The following is a 26,186-nucleotide window of genomic DNA, read 5'->3' as shown; positions in this document are numbered from 1 at the left end:
GAGGAACTCGGTCAGCTCAGAACTCCATATTGCTACAGAACAATCTATATATACCACTCACTGCCAGCTTTATCTTAACTCCATCTAGGGACGCATATGCTAGATGGACAAACTCTATATCGTCGCTAGGTTAGGGAAGGGAGAAGCTCCTATATTTAAGGTTGGATGCAAGGAACACAGCTGCAGCAGCTCCCTCTCCTTGCTTCAGCCTTGTCCCAGCCGGAGACATTTTAGATAAACACTACACATGGGGCTCCGTTTCCTGTTTCTGTACCCGTACTGCACTGTTCCAGCAATTGTAAAGCAACCATAACCTGGCATAACCAGCAAGCTGAGCAAAGCAAAGCAGCCTGAAGCCCACTACTGAATGTGGCAGTGTGGTCAAGTAGATAGCGCACTGGACTGACACAGAAGATCTGGGTTCTATTTCCTGCTCTGCTACTAACCTACTGTGTGGCCTTGGGCAACTCAATTCACCTCTCTGTTTCCCCATCTGTAAAATGAGGATAATGATACTGCCCTCATTGGTAAAACGCTTTGAGATCTACTGAGGAAAAATGCTAGATAAGAGTTATGTATTATTATTAATGGAGATGTATCTTACATTCAGAGAATGCATGAAATGAATTCTTATTTTCCTTGGACCAAATTCATCCCCTGATTTCAAGGGACTCACGATGCAGAGGAAATTGGCCTCTTGTTCTTAGCGCCTGGTCCGCAAGGAGACTGTAATTGTTTCTATGATCATTGTAGCCAAGTTGTGCTCTCAGTTACACCAGTGTAAATCTAGAGTGACCCCACCTGAATGTAGTTAGCCCAGATACGCAACAGTAGTTGGGAGCAGTCTTTGGCCCCTGCTGTCGACAGAAAAGTGGGGGTTCATGTGTATCAGTCAGAGAAGTTTGGACCCTGTGGCCAGCACTCCTCCTTCTTTTTTAGGAGAGTATCCGGGAAAGCTCATTGTTTAAGGCAGCACTCGAGCTCCACTCCATATGGATTTGCACTCTGCATGATGCTCTTCACTAACATGACAGGTCTGGGATGTTTTCCGGCAAAGCATGAGAGCCAGGTACAGATCAGCATGGCTGCAGCCGCCCCACCTCCCATGCAGTAATATGCCCAGCCAAGTCTGCAGGTTCCTGCAGAGGGAGAAAGAAGAGGGGAAATCAGGAGCCCAGTACATGCTGTCGTGCAGCGTCAGTCATGAAACAGCCTAGTATAATCTCTGCACCTCCCCAGGCTAGTGGGGGAAAAGACAGTGATGTAGCCTGGCACATGGGGTACATGGATACACTTTTACTGAAATCGTCTTTACATCCAAGGCCCTTTGTGACCTAACCCCAGCCTACCCATTGTCTCTCAGACACTATGGAGCTGCGGACTCCTGCCAACTTTCACTTCCCACTCATTAGATTTTTCAAACAAATCCCTTTGTGCTCTCTCCCATGCAGCCTCTCATACATGAGCTCCCTGTAAACATCCACAAAGCCACGGCAGCGTTCCCCTCCAAATCTCGCCTTAAAACTCTCCTCAGAAAACAAAACAAAAAACTCGGCAATGGTGTGGTCAGACCACTACCTACCATGCCAACCCATATCACCTCATTGTTTCCTTGTGTTCCCCGGCCCTCTGTATGTATCCAGCACCTGTCTCTTGTCTTATATTAGAGTGTAAGCTTCTGGGAGCTGGTACCATCTTTCTGTAATTTGTTTGCACATGATTGAGGCCCTTAGGTGCCCCCTAATACAAATAAATAATAATACATAATCTACTTGTTTATTGTCCTTCTTTCGTCCTTTCCATGATAAGACAAATCAGGGTTGATTTCAAGTATATAGAGCCTGATTCCCCACTGTGTTAGTCCAGTCCTACACTTAGTCCTAAGGTTAGTGTTGTTATTCATTTGTACTGAGTAGCATCTAGAGCCCACTGTGCTAGCAACTGTACCCACATGTAACAAAGAAACAGTCCCTGCCCCAAAGCGTTTACAATCTAAGCAGAGAGCAGTAGATTTACACCAGTAAAGCTGGGGTAATGCCATGGTGAATCTGGTCCCATTTTTTTCAATACATCTTTTCTTTTTGTTTGTTTGCTTTGTTAAAACTTTACTATTTTATACTTAAATCAAATCAGTGACAGAGCCGGCACCGTTTTTCCAATGGAAACCATGGCATCTGGTTGCCTTGAGCCTGTGAGACACCGAGGGCAAAAATCACACCGGGGCATCTGGTCACTTTGATGGGTGAGACATGCTTCAGGCAAAAGTTACACAGCAGCCAGGAGAAAAATCCAGGTCATTAACGTAGTCAGTGGAGGCCTAGAGGGACGCTTCTCTTCTCAGACGCTCATGGCAGATTGGTATATATTGCTTTATGTATGGAACTCACTTTGGTTTCTGCATGAGTGGATAGAAAGGAGTCGCCAAGTCAAGATCTGCTACATAGAATTTTGCCCTGAAAGCAGAACAAGATCTAAGAAGAGGAAATAAATCGCCCAGCTGTGGTGCTCTGAATCCAAGTTCCACTAAGCAGACAGATTGCTCTAAAGATCTTTGATAAAGTTTCCACACCTGGAGTCACTGCTTTTGTACAACACAAGAGCAGCCCTAACAGCAAACCCCCAGCAGAAATTTCATCCAGGCTCTAACAGAAAATTAGAGCACCAGCAACTGTGAGGCAAAGTTAAGTTGCATAAAATGATGGTCAGGGGACTAATTTTCCTGTTGAGGGAGTTATGGCCTCGCCATTAGAAAGCCTTCAAGACAAGCATGTATATGGCAAGATTGGCCTTGATGCAGAGGGATGAGGGATAGGTGAGCTCCTGCAGCTCTTTTTTCCTATGATAGCTCACTGTAGGCCAATGTACACTAATGCAAAGGGACCTGGTGGGGTGAAGACAATTGTACTCATCGGGCTATCCCCAAAATGTAGTTTATTACCAGTTATGGTATAGCCCATGTTCATTTATAACATATGTGATATTATAACATGTTATAACATTGCCTGTGATACTATAAACCTCCAGGTTCCTGCCTTAATTCCAAATTAGATAGTAATATTCATCTGGCCTTGAGTTCCCTTCACCGACCAATCAGTATCCATGAGTCCTGAGGTTGGCTAGTCAATCAGAAACCTGGGGGGGAGGGGAGAGACAATACATGCTCCAAGAATGAAGGGAACTGATTCCATGATGGCACTGGTGGTTTTGTGCTTTACGCAGTAATACCTTGTCGTAATTTCAGTAGTTACTAGAGCAGTCCACTGAAAGCAACAGTAACTAACGCATGGCATATTAATTCACACTAGCCCTCCACATTAGGTCTTTTGCGTGCTGCAAGTAACTCATGTCCACACTGCAGTGCTGGCACCAATGTCATATTAGCGGGAGGGAATGTAGTTCATGTCGAAGGAACATCTACAGCAGGTGACAATTATACTTTAGCAAGAAAGATTTTGCAAATTATAGAGTCAACAAATCGCACAAATTGGCCTTGGTTGTACATGCTGGCTGAAGTTAAATCCTTTGAAATGATGCCGTGTTGCTCAGTGGGCAACACTCACTCCAAGGAACCTCTTTTTCAGTCATGAACACTGCAGTACAATACGCAGAGCCCTGAGTGAGCATTGAACAGATCAGGCTGAAAATGAGGGACTCCACCGCACAATTCACATCTTGCACCACATTTCAAATCCTTCAAAGTGCGGGGGAGTTCGGAGCCAGGGTTTATGCCCATCTCTGATTTAAGGTCATCTGCTAAAGGACACCCTCCTACCCCGCCAGCTGCCCCTCTCCTACTCAGTAAGCATCCAGTCAGTAAAGATGGCAAAGTAAGAATTAAAAGTAATATCTCTCCGAAACTGTTGTCTTCTTCTTGTAAGCTAGGTAGTATTATTATTATTATTGTGCGACCAATTCAGGCCCTCTGCTGTCAGACATCCTGCACTGCCTAGCCAAAAAAAAATTAAAAATCCACTTCAAGATATTATAATGCAAACACGGTGATAAAAAAGAGCCAATGTGCATCCCCATGGTTCAGGGGACAGATGTGCAGATCTTCATGGGATTCTATGGATAATTTCCACTGATTAAAGAAAGTGCTGGCTTCTCTGCTAGAAAACAGCAAGCATTCAATAGATGTCATCCTTCTTGGCTGGATTATGTTATTGGCAAAAGCAGATCTATAAATACCTTGCACATTTTTACTGTCCTTAGAGCTAGCCTCTGAACAACGCAAGTAACGTGTAGTTTGATGTTCTCTGCACTGTTATGCCAATGGTCAGCTTTTTTGATTTAATTGTTTAGCACAGGCTGGTTCAAGCAAACTGTGCTGCTATTTGAATATTCTTTGTGTAACTCAGGACTATGTCTAGCCCTGTTATTCTGTTGGACTGGGGTTTATTTCATTTATTCATTTATCTGCATTGTTTACCCAGTTTGTTCAAGGCCTGCAGGAAGGATTGCTCCCCAGAATGACTGAAGCATCTATCCTTGCATAAATACACTACAGCAAGCACAAGATTAGTTGTTTCAATGTCCCTTTCTGAATCTGATCTATGGGTCCAGCCATCCCTTTTAGCATAAAGAAGGGCACAGTGGGGAAAAAAGATGCACCAAAACAATGCAGCTCTGTAGAGTATGGATCTGAGAATCGAGCCAAAGCTAAGCTAAGCAAAGCTTAGCTGTGGAAGTGGTCTGGGCTCATAAGAGGATGAGTAAAAGTCTGCTGAATGTGCTTCTGTTTTGACTGCCGTCTGATGATCCAGACACGCTGAGCTGAGCAAGCACAGCAAGGGCGTGCAGCACAGAGGAGAGCTGCTGATGTGACTAGCCATGCAGGTTTCCCCAGTCGGGGCTTCAACAGGTGGTGAAATAAAGCTCAGTGACACTCCCTTGATTAGCTCTGGACAAACATGACAAATGTCCACACATATTCTTTTGCATTCTGAAATGAATTCCCCTTTGGCTGAGTCCCTGCTTATCAGGAACACTCCAGTGAGTGATTTTTTTGGCAGCGATGTTTATGGAGATGGTGAATCTTAAACGTTTCAAATTCATAATCCCAAGTATTCACACTGGCAACCTGTTTCAAAGAGCTACATTCATCCAGTCAGGGATCCAAATCACGCCATGGGCCCTACCAATCAAAACAGCTTGCATGTGCCCCTGAACAGATCACAGAGGAATAACACATCACATAAATTATGGGTTATGAGTTATTTGCCCACCTCTAGTCAAGCTCCACCCATTAGATGAGGACACAAGACTGAATGTCAGTCCTGATGTCACATGGACATTGGCACTGAGGTGGCACTCGCACGTGATATGCAATTGTGCACACATATGTAAAGGCAGCAGATTCCCAGCCCGCTTCCCCCAAAGAACACACACTGTAAGGAGCTACAGTGCACGTACATCTAACCAAGTCTTTACCTCACTGATGTGCTCCTGCTCCATTGCTGTGTGCGAGAGCGTGCCTGGGAACAGAACCACTTAGTAACCTCGCTCACAACTACACAGCCCTGTGCCTCCACTCGAGATAGGCAAGCGCTGCATAACCCACCTCCACCCAGAGATTTGCTTCTGTGTTGTGAAGAGTGGGGGACGTGAGTGTATAAAACCTGCTGGAAGCAGCTTTAACCTATATACCATGGGCACCATTGTAACACTGTGATGGCATGCGGGAGGCATGTGGGATAAAAGATTTTCCACCTCTTTCTGCCAGACCTTCACAGCATGTGACCCAGACATGTAAGCCCTTCTCCAGTTGTACGCCCACTCACAACTCATGACAGAAGCACAGGGGATCGGACCTGGTATACCTCGCCTTCTGTTTACTCTAGGCCCTGTTTCCTTGATGCACATTGCACAGGTCAATTAGTCCCGGAACTATTTTATCCTACGAGAGTCAGGGGGAGGGAAAGGAGTTGTAAGAGAAAGAGAAAATGTTCCCACAGCAATTAAGCTTTTAAGCTAAGTCGGGAAGGGGTAAAAAGCTCACCTTGTTCCTCTTTGGTATGTATCATTGTTAATAGGCTCTCACTGAGTCACTCCATTCGAGTGTTGAGATTTGCTGTGACAGGATCACTCATAAAAGTTATTAAATCATCACTCAGAGATGGGCCTGACATTTCAATCAGAGACTTTGCTTTTATTCCAAGTTGCAAATTTCAGTGGTTTGGAATGTGGCTATATTTCCTTAGATTCAGCAGTTCATTAAATTGCATTGTTAACATTAAGCGAACTAAGCCACTGAGTAGCATTTTAATCTCTCTCTCATCTCTGTTTTTCATAAAAGCCCTTATCACCATGGTATCTAAGCACCAGACAGAATCAAGGAGTGAAAGCGCAAACCACAGAAGTGTTTTTTCTATCCCTTCTACCCTGCTCTGCCCAGCGAGTAGTATATTCGTGTTCCCACGGGATTGAATTGGGATTAAAACAAAGCCCAGGTAAAACCATCAAACTTTGCCCTCAGACCAAGCCCCAACCACTTGAAGTGCCCCTGGTACTTGACAGTCAATATCTTGGTGTATCCAACTGCAACCTCCCTTCCAACTTGTGCAAAACATTTTGCTGGCATCTGACAGATAGAGTGAGCATGTGCAAAGAGCCCATATATGTCTTGGGATGGGGACCCATGGGGACCCAAGACTTAAAGGTAAATTACTTTCGTAACAAAAAAATGAATAAAATGCTGTTCCAAAAACAAGTCTGAGACCCTAGATTGTTACTAAGATTCATTAGTCATTCAGCTACCATAGTGATGGGTGTGGTATAGGGATAGATGGATGTATAGGTTTAAAACTAGAGTGGTTGGAAATCTTCCATCAACTTTTTTTTTTTTTTTTTTTTTTTTTTTTGGAAAATGGAGTTTCCGGAAAAATTTCTGTTTTGCCAAAAAAAATCCCATTAGGAAAATCATCATGAAATATTTGTTTCTGATCTGGGGGACCCAAATTGAAACATTTTAGTGGGTTGAACTGAATTGAAACACTTCATTTCCAGTCAGTTCAACATTAACATGTCCATCTGAGCTGCCACCGAGCCTCATGGAAGTTATAGTTCTGCTGTCACATGCCCTAGACATCTCCCACAAGAAATTCTGAGAATTCCTATTTTTGACCAGCTGTATCTAAAACATCACAATTAAAATATTTTAAAGTCAATTTTATAAGTTTATTCACACGCTGGGACCTGAATTCAGGCACTCTGGGTTCTGTGCATTTCCCACAGCATGTGATAAAATCATAAGCGCCTAAGACCTTATCCAAAGCCTATTAAAGTGAATCGGCCACTTTCCATTGATCTCAATGAGCTTTGGATCAGGATCCTTAACAGGTCACCTATGTGATTTCCTTAAATGGTTTTAGGTGCTGCATTAGTGACATCAGCAGGCCTGCAGGTGAAGTACAAAACACAAGTCTTGGCAGGTAGATAAAGGAGGAATGCATTTTGAAATATTTTGTGTTACAATATATTTACAATAATTGCAATGTTAGGGCTACACACACACACACTCTGTTAAGGACTTAAGATTTTAGATAGTTTTCCATTTTTAAAAAAAAAGAAGCCTTAAATGCGAATATTTTAAAGGTGAGAGGTGGGACAGAGACAGTGGGCAGAGGAAGTATGGCCTCTGGGTAAAGCACTGGACTGGGCCTCAGAAGAGTTGGATTCAGTTCTCACCCCTGCTGTAGTCTTCTTGCAGGACCGTGCATCTAGCTGCAGTTGGAATGTTTTTTGATTTCAGGTATCTAATCAACGAGTGGATGGGCACCCCAAAAACATGGCTCTGGATCTGGTGGTTGGTGAACTACGCAATCTCTGAAAAGCTCTAATACAACCCTAGCTTTGGCACAGCAGTTGCTGTGTGCTGTGCAATAATGTTTTCCTAATATTGGGTACTCCTGGGGAAATTCTGTGCCACTGCACATGTGCAAAATTCATGTCCGGTGCAGAATTTTTTCTTTCTGTGCAGAAAATACATTCTGCTGGAGAAGTGCCTTTCACCCACCAGAGGCTGCTGTGGCGCTAGAACAGACAGCAGCAGCTGATCAGCAGTAACAGTCGGCAACTGGCTGCATTCATCACAGCACCCTGCCCATGGAGCCAGGTTAGGAGGCACAGGATATGGGTGGAAGACAGAGCGGGGGGAAACAGAGGTCTACTGAGGAGTTACAGACTGATGTTCAGAAGCGCTAGTGGGGGGATAGACGGGGGTGGGAGCTCAAGAGCTAGTGGGGTGACAGCATTGAGCCAAGGACTGAATGGGAGGGGGCTTTAGGACCACATGGGGATGGAGGGTAGGGGGCTGCAGGGCCACATGGGGACAGGGGGTAGGAGGTGCAAGGACACACAGGGATGGGAGGACTGAATGGGAGGGGCTAGGGGTCAGTCAGGGTCATATGAGGGAGGCGCCCCAACTCCCTAACAAACCCTCCCACACCTCCCAAAAAAACTGTTCCAGACTTCTACTCACACCCAATAACCCTCTAGGTCAGTGGTTCCCAAACTTTAACAACCTGTGAACCCCTTTCATGAAAATGTCAAGTCTCGTGAACCCCCTCCTAAAAATGAATATTTCCAGGGATTTTCTCCTTTACCTGAATATAAATTATAAAACCAGTGATCTTGGAAATATAAAATTTGTTTTTATAATACGCTTATTACACACTATTTATTATTAATATTTATCATTACAGTATTTTTATTACATTATGAAAATGGCAACACTCTTCCAAGATCTCACTTTCATAGCTTATATCACTTTGAATAAGCCTATTATAAGACCAGGCTCCTATGTTTCATCAAGGAGTATCAGATGTGCAACAGCATGAAGGTATTTAAGAAGCCAACTCAAAGTTCCTCCAAAACAAGCATTCAGGTCTTGAGCAGTCCAGGCAAACAGTGCACATTACAACAAAGCTTAAACTTGTTCTTCATCATAATTTTAAAAACAATACTAGCTGCCTATTTAATTTTAAAAATAGCAACAAATATAGACTCATAGACTATCAGAGTTGGAAGGGACCTCAGGAGATCATCTTGTCCAACCCCCTGCTCAAAGCAGGCACAATCCCCAATTATTTTTTTGCCCCAGATCCCTAAATGGCCCCCTCAAGGATTGAACTCACAACCCTGGGTTTAAGCAGGCCAATGCTCAAACCACTGAGCTATCCCTCCCCCAAATATCTACCTCCCTTTCCATTTGTTATAAGGAGTCTTGAAGTTTAAATCTCCTCAGTGTGATAGATATCCTTGCTTTGATCTGCTTAGCTCTTGGAGGTCCAGTGGCTCCAGGCTGCGGGCCCCGCACTGCCCAGAGTCCCTAGGGACAGCTCTGTCTACCATTAGGGAATTTTTTCCCAAGAACCCCCTGTAACATTTCACGAACCCCAGTTTGGGAACTACTGCTCTAGGTTCACTCCCAGACCCCTTCCCTCTACCTCAGCCCCTCTGTTACCTTTGACTCCCCCAAGCCTTTGCACTGCTTCTGAGGGGTGCAGGAAATACGTTTCTGTATTATAGTTTAAATTAATTCCTCAAAGTTCTGTATTAATAGCCTACTAAAGAATTTATTTGTCACAAAAAAAATATTTCCTGGATCTTTTTTTTTTTTGTCTGTATTATTACAGACTTACTTACTGACAGGTATTTTGAAATAAATTACCAAAATAATTGAAACTGGTATAATTACACTGTGTTGTTTTGACAAATAAAATATGCAAAATTTTGCAGAATTTTAAACTATTGTGTGCAGAATTTTTAATTTTTTAGTAAAGCATTCACCTAGGAGTAATTGGGCCAGAGTCATCCATTGTAGTGTTCAGCAATTGAGTACCCTTTAAATAGTTTGGGTGCCCTCTATCCCTGTCTTCTATTGCAGAAGCCACCAGAGCCTAACAGAGTAGTAATTTACACACGAGGCAAGGCATTTTATGTGTGCTAACGGGCTTGTCTACACTGGCTGCCACAGCAGTGCTCTAAAAAAAACCACCTCCACGAGGGGCACGGCTCCCAGCGCTGGTGCACGGTCTGCAAGGGCGCTTTTCAGGGCTGAAACTTGCTGCACTCAGGCGGGTGTTTTTTTCACACCCCTGAGCAAGAAAGTTGCAACGCTGTAAAGTGCCAGTGTAGACATGCTCTATGTTGAGCCAAATTAATCTATGTCCTTTGAAAGAGTTACATCTGGGAGGAGAAGCCTTGTTTCTTAGAACTGCACAGTCACTCCGTCTGCTGGGAAAAGCTTCCTTCTTACCAGACCTACGTCAGTGTGAGCCTGTTCCCAAGCCAGACCTTATTCTAAAGCATTTCCATAATGCCGTGCAGCTGGGTTTGGCATTCAGGTGATTCAGCTCGTCTCAAGACAGCTCCCTTCGGAGCTGAGAGTTCTGATTTCATGACATGACACACAAATACGTCTTGCATTAGCAGTAGCAGCGGGGCTCAACGGAAGCTGAAGGTGCCATCTGTTCAGAAAAGTGACTGCTGAATACGTGCCTCAGTGTGTGCTGAAGTTTAAACATATTTTTCAATGCAGCCAAGCTCAGTGATGGTAGGGTTAAGGAAGCTCTCCCCAGACAGCACTCAAGTACTAGTAATTCTAAAATGAAAAGCCAATGGCCTTGAGAGGAGCGACTGCCAGAAAGCACAGCAGAATGGCAATCAATGGGTGAGGGCAGGGGAGACCGGCATACAGTGATTGTCTCTGTCTAGCCAAGTGCTTGGAATGTGCCTAACAGGGAAGTCTCCATCCCTCCTCTCCCCAGAGAATGGAGTGTAAGTCAGTGGGAGAGCTGGATAAAAAGATGAAAGGGGAAGTTTTAGAAAGGTTTGAAGTTTTCAAAAGGTTCTGAATAGTTGGGCATTTGGCTCAATATTCACCTTCCCCCACCCTCCTTTAATTTTTTCCATTTCCATTTTGCTGTTGAAAAATGGAGAGCGACAGGAAAAAGAGAAGAACCCCAATATTGTTTGTTTTTGAACAAAAGGCCATTTTTCAAGTAAATCATTTCAAGTATCCTGTCTTCAGCAATCATAATACGTAACACTTCAGAGGAAGATGAAAGATGCATCAAGTGAATGGTGTATGTGTATATATGGAAAATGGGCAGATGGTACTTCTTTGGGATTCAATCTACACTCAGTCATCTGACACCCTGAAGCATGAAACGTGATCCCTTTATTTTCATATCTTGTAGTCTACAAATGCTGTTAAAGGACATTAATTATCCATCTCATTACTGAAATCTACAGCACTGCCTTAATGTAAATCATCCTACCTGTCTCACTTCCACTCCAGATGGGATTGTTTTGTTGGGTGGGCAAAATCATTCCATTAATTAAATGCTCTGTAATTGTATAATATGCTTTGAGGCTCATGGAAGGTGCTATATAACCAGTAAGAACAACATGCTGCTATAAAACAGGGAGAATAGCTAGAATTACATTGGACAAACTAACTAATAGGACTACTTGAAAAATTTCCATCAAAACTGTTTTTGACAGAAAATTGGGTGAAACTTTTCATGTAAAGTGTCTGCTTTCCATTGAAAATTTCAACTTTTCATGGAAAAAATGAACATCCAAAAGCCAAAAACTTTCCTCCAAAAACTGAAAATGTTGCTTTGGAAATGTTGATGCAGTGCCTTCTGGGTTACCGGGCTGGACTACACTACCCATGATGCACCAGGGTGACTCAGCAAGAGCATGGTACCATGGTGCACCATGGTAAATATAGTCTGGCCAAGGAGGCCAGTCTACAGAGTAGAATGAGGGTATGAGGAATGCAAACTACAATTCTCATGCACCATAGCAGGATTTCCAAATTTTAGAAAAGTCAGTTTCCATCTGAATTTATTTGGTTTTCAATTTTTTGCTAAAATGTCAAAAAATTATGTGAAGAAAAAACTCATTTTCTAATCAGCTCTACTAACCAGCAGACACACTGCAAGAAAACAAGGCACAATCAATATCAATTTGTTAGATTTGGCACTTTAATTTGATTAGACATACAGCAGAACCTCAAAGATACGAACACCAGCATTATGGACTGACCGGTCAACTGGACACCATGTGAAACTGGAAGTATCCAATCAGGCAGCACCGGAAACAAAAATTTTAAAAAAGCAAATACTGTACTGTGCCTGTATTGCATCTTCAAGGGAGGCAGATCTGGGCTGCCTGTTCCCACCGCTACCCCGTCCCAACCCTCATGCGCGGGGCACACTTACAGCTAGGAGTTGAAGAGACTGAGATTGCAAGGCAGGAGCAGCACTGGGGTCTACGCTGCTTTCCTCTAAGCCATGGGTGCTTAGAACTTCCCCTGGCCGGCAGGGGGGGTGCTGTTTTCACCACCACCACCCCCCACCAGGAGGGGGACTCGCTGTTTTCACCCCCACCCACCGCAGCCAGGCAGGGGACAAGTTTGCCCTGCCTGGGAAAGAAGCTGCCTGCAAAAAAACTGCCTCGCTGCCTCTGGAACCTGGCCCAGAGCGTGAACTGCTGGAGCCGGAACCGTATTTCATTCAAAGTTACAAACATTTCGGAGTTACGGACAACCTCCATTCCCGAGGTGTCCATAACTCTTAGGTTCTATTGTAGATGTCTGCATTCAGCAAGGTTCGTGTGTGAAAGAGACACTCCACAGGCAGAAGAAAACCCGATAGTTCTGGCTTCTCCTATTCTCCATTTCCTAGAGTCAGCAAAATAAATTACGCTGTAGTCTTTGATCCTGTGGGAAAGGGTTTCAAGAGCCCTTTGAATATCCACAGCCTTGTTGGATAGATGAGAACTGACAGTCAGGAACACTCAGAGGCCGATTAGGACTAAGTGGAACCCAGAATAAATACCTCCTGACTCGCTCACCAAACGAGATCAACACCTCCATCCAAAATACGATGCTGATCGAGGCAGCTCCTTCCCCATCTCCTGCTTGCTTGTCGCAAAGAGAGGGTCTCTCTAGTGCCTTCCTACTAAGGCAGGCAAATCACCTCTGGATCCTTTCACAAGTAAAATGCTTCTTGTTCACCACTCTGGGACTGATCACAAGCAGAGATGATCTACTCAGCAGCAAGGCTGATCAATTCACAGTGGGAGGCCTCACACAGTGCACAGTGGATCGTTGGAGCCCAGTGCTTCATGTTGCCAAATTGAAGGCCAGAGATCCTGTTGCTCCAAGGAATTCACTTTTAGGAGTAATGTTTTTAACATATCTTTGTTTGAAATTACACATGCTGCACTGTACCACACTTCAGTTTTACTTACCCTTCTAGCGAAGCAAACAGCTCTCGAAGTACTAATAAAATATCCATGAATTGCCACTAAAACAATGGGGGAACAGCTTGTGTGTGCACAGGACAGTCCATATTCCATCAGGGAACAATTGATCTCAGCCAGATGTAAACAGACCTGTTCCCTTTGAAGGAACTCTGAATGTACGAACAGACCCTCCATCTATTTATTCTCTTAAGACACACGTGCCAGCAGAAGGTAGATGGTATAAATTGTGAAGTGGCAACTACTGGAGTTACTAAACTACAATGAAACAGACTGACGATCCAGGAGCACATTCATGAAGGGGACATTTTTTCAGGATTTTACTAGGCTTTCAAGCTTGATATAGTCTGAGTAAAGCAGCCTGGTAGCCCCTTAAAGAGCTAGGGTGCCAGGAAAGAGCAATGAGAACCTGGAACTCTCATCAGACTCTGTCTGCACTAAGAAAATTCATAATTACTTTGCTCTCCTGGTAGCAGCAATGGCGGATAGTAGTAGTATAGAGTATGTAGTTTTACCACCCTTCATCTAACCATTACCAGGTCTGGTTTTCCCACAGCTGTCTTTTTTCATCTTCAGAGCCATTTGCCCTTCCTTTGACAATAAAAATCCAAAGTAGAAACCAGCTGCAAGGAAAGAGAGGGAAGAAAGCAGGATGAGTGTAAAAATGCTGCAAGATTAAGAGACAGGAAGGTCTGGAGCAGCTGATTAAATGATTTGGCTATACTGACATCTAGAGTTTATTTAGGGTACAGTTAGGTGTAGAGTAACATGCTCCTTGTTCCTTCGGAAGTGAGGAAGTGTGTGTTGGTAAAGCATTGAGTACCCACAGCAACTGGGGATGCATACATGAGAGATGGCCCATATTCCAGTGGTTCTCAACCAGAGGTCTGGGGACCCTCAAGAGGGCCTCGAGAAGGTTTCGGGGGGGGTTCCAAGCAGGGCCAGCATTAGCCTCACGGGGGCCCAGGACAGAAAGCTGAAGCCCAGGTCCCTGAACCCCACCACCCAGGGCTGAAGCTGAAGCCTAAGCAATGTAGCTTTGTGGGGGCCCTCTGGCATGGGACCCCAGGCAATTGCCCTGCTTGCTACCCCCTAACACCAGCCCTGGCTTGTATATGTAGAAAGCCAGTTACTGTGGCACAGGTGGGCTGTGGAGTTTTTACAACATGTTGGGGGGCCTCCGAAGGAAAATGGTTGAGAACCTCTTTCCGATATGAAGTATACAACAGGCCCCTCACTCAGGGCCACAGCTTTAGTCCGGATTTCTCTATGAATGTACTTTTTGTTAACGTTGGGAAAGGAGCCTGGAGCAGGGCCATCCTTAGGATTTATGGGGCCCTACGCAGTATTATTAAACTGGTGCCCCTGTGCCTGACGGCAGCCCGGGGGCAGGGGGGAGGCAGCAAAGGATACCGAGCCGCCCCACCTGCCTCATGGCGGCAGAGTGTCTCAGCTCCCCCAGAGACCCCCATACCCTCTCCCTCACGCAGAATGTGCGGCACCAACGCATTCAGCTCTGTGAAGACGGCCCGTGCCTAAGGAGACTGCAGCGCGCGCTGGGTGTGCGGGAGCTGACCCGCTCTTACCTGGGGTCATGGGCAGTGGGTGAAGCCACCGCTTGGGGAGGCTAGCCCCCTAGCCCACCTTTGGCCCCGCCCATACTCCACCCCCACTCTGCCCAGGCCCCGCCCTCTCCCCACTGTCTCCCTCCTCTCCTCCCTCCCCCTCCCTGATCACCCCATTCCAGCCAAATCACTGAACCCAAATGAAGCAAATGACATTTGAAAAAAAACACTCTTCTGCAATTTCTCTCTAAAGAAAATGGAGCACGTTTTCCACTGCATGCCAGAAGGTGAAGACTAGACATGCAGAAGGGACCTAATCAAAAGCACTAAATTTGGGAATAAAAAACGTCACTCACAGGCTTTTTGATATACCCTGAAGTCTGTCAGAGATTTATTTGCAAAAACTTTGTAGTAAGGGCAAGTCAGCTGTCCTGCTGAATACAACATTAAATATTATGGAATACATGATGCAGCTCTTCTCTGTTTTACATTTTCTTAATCAGTATTTCTAAGCTGATTTTATGTTTTCAATGTACTCTTAAGCCTACATAAAGTAATCATTCCAGATTACTACATATTTAACTCACTGAAACAAAGACATTATTTTAAATTAATCAGTCATAGAGGTGTAGTGTGGTCATAACAATATTCATTGTACTGATTTTGCTAGAGGGTTCTCTTAAAACCAGTTCATCAAATAGTTAGAAGTAAAGAAAGAGAAACTCATTTGTCCAGCTATCTGGCAGGAAAGGGGTGTTGTGCTAATAGGTCTGGCAGGCTGGAAGGCTTTTTCACTTTTAAGTTACTAGATCCCCTCCGGAGTAAAAGTCACCAGGCTGCAGCAGCCAGGTGTGGGAGCCTGCAGGAAGGGTCAGAACAGGGATTGGAAGAGGCGGCAGGGTGGACACTAAAACCCAGGGTTGCCCCAAATTTTCGGGATGCAGCCACGTATGCCTAAGGACGGCCCTGGCCTGGAGACAGCCTTGAAGACTGATATGGTCCAAGAGGCAATGCACAAATGTGAGCAATGCAAGCATTCCACATTGCAAGACCATCCTCAGATCTAAACCTCTGTGCATCATTCTGAGTCCTCCCTGACAAAGCTTATTCCTAAAATCTGTTCACTCCTTTTACTTTATGATAATACACTTGAGGTTTTTCCCCAGTGTCATCACCCAGCCTCTGTAGAGAGATTCCAAATGAATGATGCCACTTGTCTGTCTGAGGTTATAGATAGTGTGACAAAGTTCCTCCTCTACCTTGGTGGGTCTTGCGCTTATTGGCAGATTTGCTCGCCTTGGAGCTTCACAGCAGCCCTCAGTTTGGCCATTTTCATGAACCCACAGTCCAGGTCAACTCCTCCTGTGTCTGACCAGGAGTTGGGAGGTTTGGGGGGAACCCGGGCCCGCCCTCTACTCTGGGTTGCAGCCCAGGGCCCTGTGGAATACAGCTGTCTAGAGTGCCTCCTGGAACAGCTGTGCGACAGCTACAACTCCCTGGGCTACATCCCCATGGCCTCCTCCCAACACCTTCTTTATCCTCACGATAGGACCTTCCTCCTGGTGTCTGATAATGCTTGTACTCCTCAGTCCTCCAACAGTATACGTTCTACTCTCAGCTCCTAGCACCTCTTGCTCCCAGCTCCTTACATGCGCACCACAAACTGAAGTGAGCTCCTTTTTAAACCCAGGTGCTTTGATTAGCCTGCCTTAATTGATTCCAGCAGCTTCTTGATTGGCTGCAGGTGTTCTAATCAGCCTGCCTGTCTTAATTGTCTCCAGAAGGTTCCTGGTTGTTCTAAAACCTTCCCTGTTACCTTACCCAGGGAAAAGGGACCTACTTAACCTGGGGCTAATATATCTGCCTTCTACTACGCTTCTGTAGCCATCCAGCCCGACCCTGTCACAATAGGGAGACAACTCCTGGAACTACCTTAGTCCAGTGGCTAGAACTAGCAGATTCATCCCTACACTGATGCAGGCACAGAGGGGAGGCAGACCGCACCACCACTATTTAGATGCTGTAGGGACTGGTGCAGTCCCTGGTGCAGACCAGGGCAGCCCTCAGGCCTGCCAGAACTTGTACCCCTCGCAATGGGCAGTGTGGGCCACTGCAGAGGGTGGGTGCAGAATCAATGAGATGCAGCTCCACCCTGGCCGCAACTCTCACTACTATTTGCCTCCTTCCCTGCCAGCTCACCGCTGCTTCACCCCACTCCTCTCCCATCCCAGCACAGAATGCCCCTGCATGATGCTGCATGATTGAATACGACCATTTATATTGATATTACCACTGTTATACAATTGCAACAACTCCTGTACAAAGTATATACCATGTAAGGTATCAATGGAAAAGTTATGATTTACTACCTATGATAATCTGGTTTATAGGCATGTATCATCTTTGTATCTGAAGTTATGAATATTGGCTACATTTCTATCTCAAATGTGTTTGTACATGAGTCACATCTCAGATAGATTTACATCAGGCAACACAACTATGTGTTGATGGGCCATTAAGGTCACTCAGCTCTAACAATGGGCCACTGAAGATGCCCCACCCAGATAGCTCCTCCTGAGGATGCCTCACACAGCCAGGGACCAACTGCCACCCCAGTGAGTCAGCAAAGCATGTAAGGACATGTGACCTGAGATGCCATCTTCTCCCAGTAACTTTCTATACTCATAGGTTTCAGAGTAACAGCCGTGTTAGTCTGTATTCGCAAAAAGAAAAGGAGTACTTGTGGCACCTTAGAGACTAACCAATTTATTTGAGCATAAGCTTTAGCTCACTTCATCGGATGCATACATGATGCATCCGATGAAGTGAGCTGTAGCTCACGAAAGCTTATGCTCAAATAAATTGGTTAGTCTCTAAGGTGCCACAAGTACTCCTTTTCTTTTTCCATACTCATGTGACCCTGGACTCCATCTTGGGTCAGTATCTGTCCATGCACATGTGGGCTTTGTTTGGGACAGTAAATTTTCATGTATATGGCAGAGGATATAAAACGGCACCTGAGACATCTCCATTGTGTCTTCATTTCTCTGGGCTGGATTTCTAACAAGGCAGCTTTGAACAAGGACTGATGACCCCCCAATCTGTTTGGGTGATTCCAGAGAGACTTTTGCAAACCAGCAGTTTATTCCACCACTGCTACAAACCTGATACAAGGACTTTGCAATCACTTGCACGTATATGATCTATTAGCCATTTATAACTCTCTTCTTTTCTTCTATTATTAAACCTCTAGTTAGTTTACTAAGGATTGGCGGACAGTGTGATATCTGGGTAAGATCTGAGATTCATACTGACCTGAGGATAGGTTTCTGATCCTTTGGGATTAGAAAGAACCTCACATATGGTGAAATCAGTTTTCAATAATCCCTCACTATATTAGACTTGGTTGTCAGGATAGGAGCCAAGGGGTGGAAAGCCTACAGGGGACTGTGTCTGGCTTCTGGTTAATCAGTGTGGTGCTGCAGAAGCTCCTTTGTTACTGGCTTGATTAATCTAATTATAGAATAAACCACCAGTTTGGGGGACTGTCTGCCCTATTCAGTGCAGTCTGCCTTGAGTGTGGCATTCTCAGTGAGGCCCATTCCAGGCACCCGGTCACACCCTGCACCCACAACTGCTATAGAGCCCGCTCCCTACCTTAGCACAGGGGCTCCCTGCACCATGATGTTCCCAGGGGGACCTTATAAGAACATAAGAACAGCCATACAGGGTCAGACCAAAGGTCCATTCTAACCCAGTATCCTGTCTTCCAACGGTGGCCAATACCAGGTGCCCCAGAGGGAATGAACAGAACGGGTAATCATCAAGTGATCCATCCCCTGTCGCCCTTTCCCAGCTTCTGGCAAACAGAGGCTAGGGACACCTGGCTAACAGCCACTGATGGACCTATCCTCTATGAACTTACTAGTTCTTTTTTTGAACGCTATTATAGTCTTGGCCTTCACAACATCCTCTGGCAAGCAGTTCCACAGGTTGCTTGCACATTGTGTGAAGAAACACTTCCTTTTGTTTGTTTTAAACCTGCTGCCTATTAATTTCATTTGGTGACCCCTAGTTCTTGTGTTATGAGACAGAGTAAATAACACTTCCTTATTTACTTTCTCCACACCAGTCATGATTGTATAGCCCTCCATCATATCCCCCCTTAGTCGTCTCTTTTCCAAGCTGAAAAGTCCCAGTCTTATTAATCTTTCCTCATACAGAAGCTGTTCCATACCACTAATCATTTTTTTTTTGCCCTTTTCTGAAACTTGTCCAATTCCAACATGTCTTTTTTGAGACGCGGTGACAACATCTGCATGCAGTATTCAAGTTGGGGGCGTACCATGGATTTATACAGAGGCAGTACGATATTTTCCATCTTATTATCTAGCCCTTTCCTAATGATTCCCAACATTCTGTTACCTTTGCACCAGCCAACAGGCATCACGGGACCATCGTGCAGTTATGAAATGGCTGGGCCCAGTAATTCTGCTGGAGCTGGGTAAACTCAGAATAAAAAGTATTGCACGTGTTCTTACAACTCAAGGCAGCCAATCCATCCCACTAGTATTTGTCCTCTCTGTACAGACAACTTAAAGATTAAAACCAACATTAGAAATAAATATACTTCTATAACCAACTGTCCTTTCTGGACAGCTGCCTGCAACACAAATTCAGGATGTAACTGAGTTACCAGTTGCTGACTTGAAAAGCCTTGTGATAGCACAAGAAGCGATGGGAGAAGAGGTTGATTGTGAAAAGGCAAGAAAGGCACAGAGTGTGCCAGACTCCAAATGCAATTTGGAGTACAGTAGCTACATGAATCTATGGTCAGAATCCCAAAGGAGAAGTGTCTTGACAATTCAGCGTGTTTGGGCATCTGAGAATTCTCTTGCCCCAGCATATATGTATCAAATTAGGCAGAGATTTAAAAGGAAAAGCAATCAACCAAATCACTACTTCTTGTGCTTGCTGTGAGTCTATATGTGCAATATGACAAGCATAACAGTGTTGAGACAACCTTAACTTATGACTTTCCTGTGTATTTCTTAACGTTAATGATACATTCATGTCACTTTTAAGAAGAGATCATGTGTATCATGCCCTATTTCCTGTTCATGGGTCTTGGGTCTTGTCCTTAAAGCAAGGCCATGCTCAGAAAATAGACTGCAAAAAAGGGACCTTCTTACTCAATAGATGTGCACTGGTCTCCGTACATAGATGGAGTCAGAGCTGCTTACAATAAAGACCAGGGCTAGGATTTTCAAAGGCTGTAAGGGATCCAGTCAATGGGAGTTGGGTGTCTTTCAAAGGGAACCAGCTGCCTAACTCTCTGTTTGAAAATCCCAGAATACAATAATTTAAACAACTTTCTACTTCAGCGAGCAACTGGGAAAAGTCACTGGTTTTATTTTCGAACTGAGTAGATTTCACCTGGAATTGTGAATCTTTTTTTTTCTTCCCCTACCCCCGCCCCCCCCCCTTTTTTTTTACAGTCACTTTTCTGAGTGTCACTTCACTTTAAGGTGAGAGCTTCTCCATTGAGAAGCTCGGATACCCTGGTGAGAGGTGTGGTACAAGGGCCTAACCAAAACAGAACGTGTATCTGACATTAACAAGAAATCAGCAGTACCTCTGAGAGCAGCAGACAGCAAGTTAAATGCTATTTTATGGCTTAATTTGATTAAGAAAAAATAAAGCTGTGGGCTAGAATATATAGGAGAGATGCTTTGATCATCTGTAATTGGCCTCAGCCCATTTGTCATAAGCTTCATTCCCCCGTGATCCATGTACACTGCAGCCCTGATCTGTTGTTATCTCAGAGGAGTCTGCAGTAAAGAGAGCTCTGCCAGGAAGAAGCTCTTCTCCTCCTTCCCCAGTCCTCCCCGTGTGCTTGATGTAGACGGCACATTGTAGTCAAGGGAGCTGAGACAGTTTACAGAAGAACTCCACTGTCAGGAATAGTTTTCCATTGTGCTGATCCTCCTGAGAGGGGGTTTTGCATAATATTATCCCTTCTTGGTGCATTCTCTGTCCCCTTCAAAGCCACAGTAGAAAGCGATCCCCTGATACAAAGGCTTATATTTAGCATGCCTAGATCAAAGCATCCCACAAGGCCCCGATTCAGCAAAGCCCTTGAGTGCATGCATAATGTTAAGCATGTGCTTGAGTGCTGTTGAAGTCATGTGCTTAAAGTTAAAACACATGTTGGATGCTTTGTAGAATCAAAGAAAGGATGCCCTTCTGCCTTAGAAAGGGATGAGATGTCTCTGGGGTAATGGGTGACTCAGGGGGATGATAATGCAGTATAGAGTCTTTACCCTGGGTTGCCAATTCAAATCTGACTCAAATCAATAATTGTTAGAGTTGAGCCAACATCCAAACCCTGAGTCCAAGCCCAGTAGGCTTTTGGGGGGGATGGGTTCAGTTCTGAATCCTTAGATCCAAACCATCTCTCTATGATTTTGATTCCTGATCAGCTGCCAAAGCTGGGACCCACTTTGAAGTCTAGGTTCAGAGGTAGCCCCCAAGGGAGGAAGTGTCTCAAGCTCAGCAAATCTGCAAACCTCATGAGATCAGCTGATCTCACAAACTTCTACCATTGGGGAGCTGAAATCTCATGAGAACTACTCAAAAGGTTTTAACACCTTATACCCAAATCCCAATTCAGCTCCAAACCCAAACACCAGTGCTAAGCCCAAACCTAAAACAGATTCAAACACAGCCACTTCTAAAAATGAGCAAAAGTTAATACCATTGGAGAGCTGTTTATTGGCTACATGGAATGAATTTGTGGTCTTAGGCCAGTACCTAGTGGACAAATGTCCGTATTGCAGAAAGGGCTTCCACAGTTGATGCTAATTGCCCTCATTGTCAACAATCCCAGGAGCAAAGAGGGTTGCCAGTTTTGGTTGGATGTATTCCCGAAGGTTTCATCACACGACAATCTTTAATTAAAGATTCATCTTTAATTCCTGGAGACTCCTGGACAATCCTGGAGGTTTGGCAACCCTCGGAGCGAATGAGCCATGGAAACTGACCTCCTCTGTCCCCAGCAGAGGTGGTCCTTCCAGGTCAGTCTAAGCTTGTCAGCTCTGGGAACATTGGCAAAGAAGTTTGCATAGTTGTTGCCTATGCTGCATCTGTCCTGTGGATAAACAGAGGGCTTCATTCTCTGTCGGATCACAAGCATTTTCTTAACAAAATACTAAAAAAAAAAAGAAAAAGAAACAAGGAAATATAAAGTATTATGGGGCTCGCTACTTAATGTTTGTATATTGTGCATGACTTTGAAGATACAGGGATACATATCTACTGGTGCATCAAAGAAGCACCCCTTGCACTGGTGCACATCTGCCTATTTCTCTGTACAGCACCTTGCACAATAGGGCATCAATCCAGATAACAAGTGCCTCAGATCAACTTTTCAAATACGCTACGTATTGTTTTACCCGACAGTCACAATCAGCTGCTCCAGTCATCAAAGAAAGAGCATTAGCAATAGGGCTGGGAGGTAGCTCTCTAGTCAACTTTAAACAAAAGAAAATGAAAATCCCACAAGTTGCAGAAGGCAGAGGTGTGATATGACCCATGATACTGACAGCAGCCACAACAGCTGAACTTACCAGGCCAGCATAGGTGCTGGCTGAGATGAATAACATTGTTGTCATTTTTCAGAGTAACAGCCGTGTTAGTCTGTATTCGCAAAAAGAAAAGGAGTACTTGTGGCACCTTAGAGACTAACCAATTTATTTGAGCATAAGCTTTCATGAGCTACAGCTCACTTCATCGGATTGATTCAGGACTCATATAAGGTGATTAACTAGAGAGAATATGTGTAAAAACCCATTAGGCATTCGGTGTTCTCCTTTCCAGGGCTGCCTTACCTAACTGAAATTGCTTGGAGGCATTCCCACATGTCTGCTGTATTTCTGGGCTGTTCCATCCTAAGGGGTACAAAGCACAGCCTGAGCCTATCAACAGCCCTAGAAAGAGAGAGAGAAAGAGAGAGAAATGTAAAGACGTCCCACAGAAGTTTTTAAAAACCAAATAAAACTCCACCACTCTGGGGTTGTTGTGACAGGATCCCTAGACACACAGACTTTTAGGCTGCAGATTTTATTTTATTCATCATCAAATAGATGTTTCTGAAAACCTCATTGAAGATTAACAGGGGAGTGGGAATTGACACAATTCAATAAAAAGCCTCAGTAGAAACAAATGCGGTTTGAAAGCAAAGCTAGTGTTCTGAGAAATCAAGATCTCTGGCTGCTAAAAGACTGTGTCTGAGACTGTGTCTACACTGCAATTAAACACCCTTGGCTGGCCCCTCGCAGCTGACTCACACTCGCAGGGCTTGGGCTGCAGGACTGTAAAATTGCAGTGTAGACATTTGGGCTCTGGCTGCAGCCCAGCAGAGTCCCAGAGCTGAGGCTCCAGCCTGAGCCCAAACATCTCCACTGCAATTTTACAGCCTCAAGTCCCATCAGCTGGCACAGGCCAGCTGTGGGTGTTTAATTGCAGTGTGGACAAACTCACAGAGCTCAGCCACATTGGCCCATGGTGATGCTGCTATTCCGTCTCCTCGGTACTGCGCCATTAAATGTAGAAGGGCCTACCTTGCTGGATGGGGCCGCTGCTGTGTATTGTTATGTTTCAGACATGCAATGTTAGAGAGGGAACCACTGAGTTCTCGCTCTGGTGGTGACTTTGGGCCATTGAGTTACTCCTGATTTGACTGAAAGCAGAATGGGTCTCTGGACAATTGTTGTTTCTTGCTTCATCTAAAACAAAAGTCAGCTAGACAGAGAAACACATCATGTGCCATAACAGGCCGTAAGGTCCCTATAGGAATGTGTACGGAATTGAAGCAAACTCAGTTAAAAAGTCAAACAAATATTCAACATGCTCGTCATATGCGCCCAGTTCTGGCCAAGAATCAGAAGAAGGGGAGTACGTGTGTGTAGTGCTTACAGTGGTCTGAAAACTTGTGCTGGGAGAGTCTTTCATAATCGAGGAGCAGCAGCTTTGGTAAAACGGGTGCTTAAAGTGCATGCATCAGTGACCCGGCTTGATTCCTTTATTTATTTGCTTGTTTGCTTGCTTGTTGTGCTGGGTCTGTGACCTTCTCCTCCAACACACACACACACACACACACACACACTGTAAGCCAAGCATGTATGTGTAATGAGCCATCAAGAGGATCAGTGGGAGCACTGCAGAAAATTGTGCCTGCCCCCAAAAAAGATTGCAACTATTTGCTCTGCAACGACAAGGTTGGGACTGAACAGAAAACCTGTCCAACTGAGCATCTCTCTGATTTGGGTTTCCAACTCCTGGGCTTTAGGTTGTTTTTGTTTTTGTTTGTTTGGTGACGTAGCAATGCAGCAAAGCTCAGTTCTGGTTCAGTAACTGGTCCTGCCCTGTGTAATCTGTGCTGTCGTTGTCTTCCCTGGACCAACTCAGCAGTCACTGACTGCTGTAAATGGCTTGCCAGGATATGTGCTTCCAGTAGATAATCATAGAATGTAACAATCCAGCAGAGAATGATAAATACTCTGTGCTCCTTCAAGTGGATGTTGGGTCTCCTGCTGGGTCCATCATCGTTCTCAGCTGTTTAATGATGCAAAGTTGCTTTGAATTCTCTCTCTCTCTCTCTCTCTCTCTCTCTTCTGGGACAAATGTTTTGAAGAGCTGACTACTGCCTGTTAGTAAAGGATGCTAGTGAGTAACATGCAAACACACACACACACATCCCCATCCCCCTCAGTATCACGGCTACAATTTTCTAACCAAGTTTACAATGGGCTCCATCCTGTCAGGTGCTGAACTCCCTTAAAGCAATGGGATTTAAGGGGCTCAGTACAAGGGAGGTGAATAATTCGGATGTGTATAGTTTATACAATAAAAAGAAAAAAGAAAAGGAGTACTTGTGGCACCTTAGAGACTAACCAGTTTATTTGAGCATGAGCTTTCGTGAGCTACAGCTCACTTCATCGGATGCATAGCATATTGTGGAAACTGCAGAAGACATTATATACACACAGAGACCATGAAACAAAACTTCCTCCCACCCCACTGTCCTGCTCGTAACAGCTTATCTAAAGTGATCATCAAGGAGGACCATTTCCAGCACAAATCCAGGTTTTCTCACCCTTCCCCCCCCCCCCCCAGACACACATACAAACTCACTCTCCTGCTGGTAATAGCCCATCCCTCTTTGAAACCTCTCTTTATAATGCGCATGATAATCAAGGTGGGTCATTTCCAGCACTAATCCAGGTTTTCTCACCACCACCACCCCCCCACACACACATACCCCCCTCCAAAAACCACACACACAAACTCACTCTAAGGTGCCACAAGTACTCCTTTTCTTTTTTCTTTTTACGAGCAGGAGAGTGAGTTTGTGTGTGTGGTTTTTGGAGGGGGGTATGTGTGTGGGGGGGGGGGTGGTGAGAAAACCTGGATTAGTGCTGGAAATGACCCACCTTGATTATCATGCGCATTATAAAGAGAGGTTTCAAAGAGGGATGGGCTATTACCAGCAGGAGAGTGAGTTTGTATGTGTGTCTGGGGGGGGGGGGGGGGGAAGGGTGAGAAAACCTGGATTTGTGCTGGAAATGGTCCTCCTTGATGATCACTTTAGATAAGCTGTTACGAGCAGGACAGTGGGGTGGGAGGAAGTTTTGTTTCATGGTCTCTGTGTGTATATAATGTCTTCTGCAGTTTCCACAATATGCTATGCATCCGATGAAGTGAGCTGTAGCTCACGAAAGCTCATGCTCAAATAAACTGGTTAGTCTCTAAGGTGCCACAAGTACTCCTTTTCTTTTTTCTTTTTACGAATACAGACTAACACGGCTGTTACTCTGAAACCAGTTTATACAATGACTGTTGCCTCTTCGTCTGTTCTGATTATCCAGAAAAGGAACATGAATTTCTAAAATTTCATGATTATTCAGCCAATGATCTTTGAATTTTTGAAGCAAACAGCTTCTGTGAGCATTTAGTAATTGACCTTTGAAATACAAGTTGTTTTGATTGGACACACAGGTCATCTGGTATGTTTCTGGTCCTTGATTGGATGAATGTTATTCTTAGGGCCCGGTCCTCCTCTGGTGTAAATCAGTGTAGCTCTACAAAAACCAATTGCACTATGCCAATGACACCAGCTGAGAAGCTGCTCCTTCCACAGTGCAGATTACAAATCTGAGATTCGTTTGCTGCTACCATCCTCCAATATTTGCTTTAAAATAGGGCTGTCAAGCGATTAAAAAAAATTAATCACAATTAATCACACTGTTAAACAATAGAATACCATTTATTTAAATATTTTTG

General features: G+C 44.6%; 1 protein-coding gene across 1 annotated transcript in view; it reads right to left on the bottom strand.

The window, feature by feature from the left end:
- Positions 1-408: 408 nt before the first annotated feature.
- Positions 409-26,186, bottom strand: part of LHFPL1 (LHFPL tetraspan subfamily member 1) — a 43,166-nt gene continuing 17,388 nt past the window's right edge. The window contains exons 3-4 of the mRNA XM_074963155.1: positions 22,733-22,831; positions 409-1,139 (exon numbers count right to left, since the gene is read on the bottom strand). Of these exons, the coding sequence (XP_074819256.1) occupies positions 958-1,139; positions 22,733-22,831 (281 nt within the window). The 3' untranslated portion in view covers positions 409-957. The remainder of the gene's footprint in view (positions 1,140-22,732; positions 22,832-26,186) is intronic.

This window comes from Natator depressus, chromosome 9 (assembly GCF_965152275.1).
Source record: "Natator depressus isolate rNatDep1 chromosome 9, rNatDep2.hap1, whole genome shotgun sequence".
Lineage (NCBI taxonomy): Eukaryota > Metazoa > Chordata > Testudines > Cheloniidae > Natator > Natator depressus.
The sequence above is the reverse complement of the archived record's forward strand: the minus strand, read 5'-3'. Positions and strand labels throughout refer to the sequence as shown.